Genomic DNA, 8,365 nt, shown 5'->3' with positions numbered 1-8,365 from the left:
TATATATATATCTTCAACTGTACTTGGCCTAAGCCCAGAAAGCAAAACTTTTCAGGAGAGAGAAAAAATCTGTTACATTCTTTTAACAAATCTATCTACATTATGTGTTGTTGTTTTTCTTTTGTCACCATTTAAAATTTGAATTCCGACTAAATATTATTTCTAGAACAAATGTAACCGATACCCTAGATTGGGAAACTGTAATAACAAAAAATGCATCATTTTGGGCTTAGTACCCCTGAAAATGATTATGAAGATACAGACCTGAACGTACATCCAGACAAGACCAAGATACTAATGATCAACTCGCAGGGTTTGAGGCGATTTTTTTTACCTGTATAGGTTCTGTCTTTCCAAAAGGACTTCTTTTTGCAGAAAAAGATAACAGCGATAATAACAGCGATGATAACGAGCGCCAATAGAGCGATAACGATGCCCAGCGCGATGACAAGGGCGGAGGAAGAAGAGTCATTGTCCGGTGGAGACTGCTGTGCCTCTGTAGAGCCCGCTGGTACAGAAGGTGTTGAGGTCGGGTTATGAGCACACACCTAAGGGTACAACAACGGCACAGTGACCACACAGCAAAAGCACAATTATACATGTATACTTAGCGTCAATAAAAACCAGACACATTTTAATTGCGTGTTTCATGAAAAGTTGAAAACCCATTTAGCTGAAATTTTCTACACGTGATTGTGAACACTTGACGCTCCTGATCAGCCTGCATTTATGATAAGGTGCCCAGTTAATAAAGCTCAAGTCTTGTTTTGTTATAAACCGTGTTTTGTCATTTTTCTCGAACGTTTTTGGATTTTTTATTTTATTTTATGGGTTTAACACATCTTTTATGTGTAGCCAAGAATAAAACGTTAAAAGTTTCATTTCAAAACATCTAAATCTAAAGATACAGCATGTCGCGTTTAACGAACTCGAAGAGCGCAATCAGGCAGTTGGTATGCTGAGGGCCAATACGCCGGTAGCGAATGTTGCAAGCACCTTCAATGTGACAAGAGACACGATATATCGACTAATGAATCGTTTGCAGACGTCTGGATCCGTGCAGGATGGTCCCCGGACGGGTCGTCCTAGAGCAACGACACCAGCCCATGACCGGTACATTCGGGTCTTGCACCTACGAGATCGCTTCCGGCCTGCTACCAAGACAGCCAGGGAGTGGAAGGGACGGAGAACCATAAGTGCGCCGACGCCTTAGACCTCAGCCGGTCACCTTGGATCAGCTACGTACAGCACTTACAAACATATGGAACAACATTCCACAGCATCCCATACAAAGACTTGTGCGAAGCATGCGACAGAGCTGCACAGAAGTCGCCAATGCCCACGGCGGCTATACGCGGTATTAACTGTGACTTTTCATTTTAGGGCCTACAATTAAAAGATCAAATTTCAGGAAATAAGGTTCATTTTTAAAAATTGTTTTAAGTGTAATTGATTTGTAAAATGTTCAAACCTTCCTTATAGAGAGATTGTTTCTGGTTAAAATCAGTCTTTCAATACAAAAAACACTAAAAAAGGGGTGTCTGGTTTTTATTGACGCCAAGTATATTACCATGCTCAAAAACAACTCAACAACAACAACAACAACAAAAAAACAACCCCTCGAAGCAAACCAACCCCCCCCGTAAAAAAACCCCAACAACAACAACAAAACAACAACAAAACAAAGCAAAACATACAGAAAAAGAAAAAACCAACAACAACACACAAACAACCCCTCCCCAAAAAAACAACAACAAAACAACAGCAACAACAAAAACAACAAAACACATAAACAATCCGACTCACGGTTGCCACGTTACCACTTCGTTACAAAACAATACAATAACGGTAAAAGTACTACTTAAAACTTATTACAACAGTAACACATTTTATCATTAGAACGTTCTTTACTTGTACAAGTAAAGAAGTAATTTACTCGTCAGTTGTCATCTTGAATAGAACGTTAATATATTAATATATAATAGCGACAAGAACATTCGGGGGGGGGGGGGGGGGGGGACTTTTGCAGAAGACATTTGTGTGTGACTGTAATTATTGAACAGTAGAAGGCATGTAACCTGGCTTATGTCAATAGGCTTCGAAATTCGACCCCTTGCAAATTAATTCGCTAAATTTTAATGTCAACCGTGAGTAACAATCACGGCAGATCAACATTCAGATTCATGGCATACTTGCATACTGACGTTTGTGGTGAAGCAGTTAGGCGCTCGCTGTAGCTCACAGGAGATAAAAGTTTGATTCCCAAGAGAGGAGAATTTTTATCGAGTATCTCGGTTTTTCTGCTGGGATATTGTATCCTTCTTAGCCGGGTTGGCCCTGATAGGTAGGTTCAGAGGCCCGCCTCCTAAATGATCTAAATTGTGTCGATGACTTTATCATAGTAAAACACCTTTAAAAATGAGAACAGGCATGTCTTTGAGCAAAATCCTTTAATAAAATCTGTTTAATTTCATACAGTCTTAAATAAAATGGCTTGTCAATTTAATTTCATCAATCCTGTCTATTTAACTTTATCATAGTTTTAACGACTCTCACTTTGCACGAAGACTGGTATAGGCAGCTGGAAGTGAGCGAGTCCACCTCACGTCCGGTTTCCCCATAAAACTTGACCTTTGACCAGTCCAGAGAGAGTTTCTGTGAGTTTGTGTAGTTTCCAACCTGTAAAAACCATGATACTGTCAAGTTTTGCTAAAGATTTGACCAGGTGAACTAATACTTGACTGGACCGATTCTGTGGGCGTTCAAGGTTAGAAGCGACATGAATTCAAGAAATTACTTGAAGGATGAACTAAATCAAAACGTTGTTTATAACAGGACGGGACAAGGGCTTTGTGTGGCGTTTACGAAGGAGGTGTAGGGTGAGGACTAGTTTAAAATAGATCCTCTGGTCGAATGAAGTTGAACTAGGGCTTATGTTCGTGGTTTTCTTGGAGGGCTATTAGTTTTAGTTTTAGAAGAGGTTTTACGGCACTCACAACTGCATAAGGTCATATGAACGCCGAGGGGTGGATGTCAAGAGAGAAGTCCTTACAGGGAATCAGACTTACTCTGCTCACCTCTCTAGCTTCAACAGAAGAAAGTCTGCTTCGACTATCAAGGCACCCCGGAAATAGTGGGTCACAAAAGTGTGACAAACATACATACACAAGAAGTAGAGGAAAAAATGACAATAATAAGGATTAGGAATGAAAAAGCAGCAGTTCCCTTTTGTAGATCAGGCACAGTTATGAGCGTGACATTTATGAATCAGCCCATTTACAAAACTACAGTGCATGAACAAGAAATGTCCCCTCTATGGGAATGGCCTTTAAGGACACTTCAGTCAGTGGCACCGCTCCGGGGGGTTTGGAGGGCTGTTGAGCTGAGAGTGAATATATAAGCGTGAAAAGATAGGGTGGAGAAAATTAAAAGTAGGTTCTTTGTCTTGTACTTATACACCCTGTTTTTTTAATATTGAATGATTGTGCTTTTTAGCAAATGAAATGATGAAAACAGTGGTTCTTTTTTTGTCACTTTAAAGACAATAAGTGTCCTATGGATAGTCAGAAAGCTACAATCAACATACCAGCTTGTACACAAAAGAACTCCCTTCTGGTTGAACGCTGTAGATTTCAAAACCCCCGTTTCCATTGCCATCGGGCAGGAAAGGGCTGAAGCTGAAGCCGGTAGAAGACTGCAAATTTACATTTCGTATAGCTAATGTGATCTTCTCAGGGTCAAAGGGCAGTCGTTCGTTGGCATTAAAAAGAGATCTGCAGAAAGAATACAACAAATCTTGTTCCACTTTAAAAACGTAGAATACACATTGCATTTTGAAAGAAAAATTAGTTTCACGTTTACATCATGTTAAACATATTATGGTAGAAACACACACACACACACACACACACACACACACACACACACACACACACACGCGCGCGCACAAACACACAGCCACACAGACTCACACATATACTGACATGCAACGAGAGAGAGAGAGAGAGAGAGAGAGAGAGAGAGAGAGAGAGAGAGAGAGAGAGAGAGAGAGAGAGAGAGGGAGGGAGGGATGGAGGGAGGGAGGGAGGGAGGGAGGGAGGGAGGGAGGGAGGGAGTGAGTGAGTGAGTGAGTGAGTGAGTAAGTGAGTGAGTGAGTGAGTGAGTGAGTGAGTGAGTGAGTGAGTGAGTGAGTGAGTGAGTGAGTGAAATCAGTGTTTAAGGCCATTGGCCCACATCATATCACATAAAACACTCATTTGATAAGTAAAGTTTCCATAATGAATAAATACAGGTTGTGCACATATCTTTTATTATGGGTCGGGCATTGCATATTTCTGTCAATGGGCCGAGTCAAGCTGGGAGGGATTAACAATTTCCTTTGATGAACAAAGTGAGAACAATAAAAAATAAAATGAAATTCATCTTCAATTTCATGAGAGTTACACCTCTCACATAAGGGCGAATTAGTTAATTTCCACCCATAGAGATTGTTATTTAATGGAAGGCTATGGGTTTTTAACAAAGCTATGACTCTTCTGCTCCAATACCGTAGGAGGTTGGTGATATATTCAGCTGTTTCTTGAAACGGAATTGTAAGAGAGAAAACATTATACTTCCGACAGACTTCTTTATCTATGTTCTGCACAGAATGACCAACAAGTCTACCTTTTACTTCACTGAGAAAGAGTCTAGTACTTCCAACATTTTGAGAAAACCAGGCATATCCAAAACCCAGGGAAAATAATAGGTTTTTAACTTCCGTAGCCCAGTTGACTCTGCCCAGTTCACAGGAACGATATAATTGCATGTAACATTTCTTTGGACATCTGCTATTTTCTAAGTGTATAAGTCTGCACCAGAATTTAATGACACGATGCATGTAATCAGAACATAAGTTTTGTTCTCCCCACTTCTCTTAGAACTAAACATTTGGGTGTAGTTTTGCCAAGACCCAAAAAGGCTTTCCAGAACTTTACCTGAACATTATCAATCACGTCCCAATTTTTGGTATCCAAAATTTCAGAGCCATAACGCAGCATTGGTTTAATCTTTATATAAAAAATGTTTTTTGCAGTTTCAAAATTTAATTGTTGGTAAGAACCAAAAAGCCTTCTTGTTCGAGAAACAATCCTTTGAGCTTTACAAGCTCGATCTTCCAGCGTTCGTCTCAGCATAGACGCGATGAAAATGAAATGCCCTAGTAACTTTAACAGGTTACTGTCGCTCAGATCTTACCCTCCCAATGCCCAATACCATCTCTCAGATCTTTTGAGATAGCCTCCATTTCTAAAAACAACAATTTTGCTTTTCTCTGTATTCACATTTAAACCCCACATCAGGCAGAAATCATATAACATATTGATTTTCTTTTGTAAACCTCTGACATTGTCAAAAAGACTTAGATCATCAGCGTACATTAAACATAAAATACCATCATTGTAATTGGGTAATATCTGTATACCATGGGTATTTGAATCTGAGAGGTGTTTTTTCAAATTGAGATACAAACAAAGAAAATAATATAGGGCTAAGTATGCAGCCTTGTTTGACACCTGATGTACATTGGAAGTATTCAGTAACATAAGATTTCATGGATCCTCGTTCATCTGAACAGACTTAAGCTTATGAAAGAACACTTTAATACATATTTTTCAAAATGGTATACATTGGTCCAGAACAGCCAAGACTTTTCAATACTGTCCAAAGCTTTTCTTTGTCAGCCCAGTCAAATACTTTAAATAAGTCAACACATACATAGAACCTTCTGCCAGGCTTGCAGATATATTTTTGGACTAAAGATGGAGTGAAAATATATGATCTATTGTAGAGTAATTTCGTCTAAAACCGGCCTGAGATTTAGGGGTGAAGTTACCTTCATCACACCATTGTTGCAGTCTTTTATATAATTCCTTTTTTTGTGCAAACATAGACTTGGTCCACTCCGCCTGTGAAGAAAACTGAATTGAAAAGAGAAAGGAGAAATTCAGCCAGGCCCTGGCAACCGAATTTGTAAAATTCCGGCGATAGGCCGTTATTACAATTATTAGAGAGAGAGAGAGAGAGAGAGAGAGAGAGAGAGAGAGAGAGAGAGAGAGAGGGAGAGAGAGAGAGAGAGAGAGAGAGAGAGAGAGAGAGAGAGAGAGAGAGAGAGAGTGTGTGTGTGTGTGTGTGTGTGTGTGTTGGTGAGAACAGAACTCACTGAACAGCAGTCCCAGCGCTCATTGTCGCAATAGTGGAGTGAACAGACAACGGAGACGTTGTCAAATCTTGCAAATCCTGGACACTGGAACAGGAAACAGCACATGATTAATGTCAAAAGAAAAGAAAGACCACAAGTAAACAAAGAATCTAATCTTGTAAAACGAAATAAAGGTTCAGAACGGACGAACAGGTAAACCAACAGGTTCTAGTTTTCGGACTCATCGAAGTTCAAAGATCGCATCTGACTTCGACCCAATATTTTTCATTGGTTGCTGAGCCTGTGTTGCAAGCAAAGTTCTCCTATCTATTGCGCAGGGACCATACACAAATATTGCTAAGAATCTAGGTGTAAAAAAGATTAATACTGTTAATTTTCAATGCTTTCGGAAATTGTGGTATATTTGGCTTTATAGTACTACACCAGGTATAAACGGTTGACTCTGCCCAGTTCACAGGAACGATATAATTGCATGTAACATTTCTTTGGACATCTGCTATTTTCTAAGTGTATAAGTCTGCACCAGAATTTAATGACACGATGCATGTAATCAGAACATAAGTTTTGTTCTCCCCACTTCTCTTAGAACTAAACATTTGGGTGTAGTTTTGCCAAGACCCAAAAAGGCTTTCCAGAACTTTACCTGAACATTATCAATCACGTCCCAATTTTTGGTATCCAAAATTTCAGAGCCATAACGCAGCATTGGTTTAATCTTTATATAAAAAATGTTTTTTGCAGTTTCAAAATTTAATTGTTGGTAAGAACCAAAAAGCCTTCTTGTTCGAGAAACAATCCTTTGAGCTTTACAAGCTCGATCTTCCAGCGTTCGTCTCAGCATAGACGCGATGAAAATGAAATGCCCTAGTAACTTTAACAGGTTACTGTCGCTCAGATCTTACCCTCCCAATGCCCAATACCATCTCTCAGATCTTTTGAGATAGCCTCCATTTCTAAAAACAACAATTTTGCTTTTCTCTGTATTCACATTTAAACCCCACATCAGGCAGAAATCATATAACATATTGATTTTCTTTTGTAAACCTCTGACATTGTCAAAAAGACTTAGATCATCAGCGTACATTAAACATAAAATACCATCATTGTAATTGGGTAATATCTGTATACCATGGGTATTTGAATCTGAGAGGTGTTTTTTCAAATTGAGATACAAACAAAGAAAATAATATAGGGCTAAGTATGCAGCCTTGTTTGACACCTGATGTACATTGGAAGTATTCAGTAACATAAGATTTCATGGATCCTCGTTCATCTGAACAGACTTAAGCTTATGAAAGAACACTTTAATACATATTTTTCAAAATGGTATACATTGGTCCAGAACAGCCAAGACTTTTCAATACTGTCCAAAGCTTTTCTTTGTCAGCCCAGTCAAATACTTTAAATAAGTCAACACATACATAGAACCTTCTGCCAGGCTTGCAGATATATTTTTGGACTAAAGATGGAGTGAAAATATATGATCTATTGTAGAGTAATTTCGTCTAAAACCGGCCTGAGATTTAGGGGTGAAGTTACCTTCATCACACCATTGTTGCAGTCTTTTATATAATTCCTTTTTTTGTGCAAACATAGACTTGGTCCACTCCGCCTGTGAAGAAAACTGAATTGAAAAGAGAAAGGAGAAATTCAGCCAGGCCCTGGCAACCGAATTTGTAAAATTCCGGCGATAGGCCGTCAGGGAGAGAGAGAGAGAGAGAGAGAGAGAGAGAGAGAGAGAGAGAGAGAGAGAGAGAGAGAGAGAGGGAGAGAGAGAGAGAGAGAGGGCGAGAGGGCAAGTTAGCAAGAGAAAACCAGACAGTTTTATATGTAACTGGTAAAATTAGTTTTTTTCCGGAATCGGTTACTTTGCTGCCGACACCATCTTAATGTTGTGCGGAAGATAATAAAAGACGTAGCATGGCGCCAATCGTAACACACATCAAAGAAAAATTTCGCTCAAATCCATTTTCTTAAAATATTCAGGAATGGTATACATCAATTGGAAATTTCTTGCAAACCAGGAATCAATAAGTTCAAATATATTTCTAGAAGACGACGTTTTATTCTTTTGTTAGTAGATGCACATGTATAATAATAATAATAATGATGATAGTAATATTAATAATAATTATTATTATTATTATTATTATAATCATGATAATA

General features: G+C 38.9%; 1 protein-coding gene across 1 annotated transcript in view; it reads right to left on the bottom strand.

Annotated features, from left to right (window-relative positions):
* The window catches only part of LOC101856598, a gene marked incomplete in the record, with an annotated part of 52,946 nt that overhangs the window by 6,091 nt on the left and 38,490 nt on the right, over nucleotides 1-8,365 (bottom strand). The window contains 4 exon segments of the mRNA XM_005105443.3: nucleotides 335-548; nucleotides 2,557-2,679; nucleotides 3,587-3,773; nucleotides 6,200-6,283. Coding sequence (XP_005105500.2) covers nucleotides 335-548; nucleotides 2,557-2,679; nucleotides 3,587-3,773; nucleotides 6,200-6,283 — 608 coding nt within the window.

Source organism: Aplysia californica, unplaced genomic scaffold, assembly GCF_000002075.1.
Source record: "Aplysia californica isolate F4 #8 unplaced genomic scaffold, AplCal3.0 scaffold00471, whole genome shotgun sequence".
Classification (NCBI taxonomy): domain Eukaryota; kingdom Metazoa; phylum Mollusca; class Gastropoda; order Aplysiida; family Aplysiidae; genus Aplysia; species Aplysia californica.
This window is presented reverse-complemented; position numbering and strand designations above follow the sequence as displayed.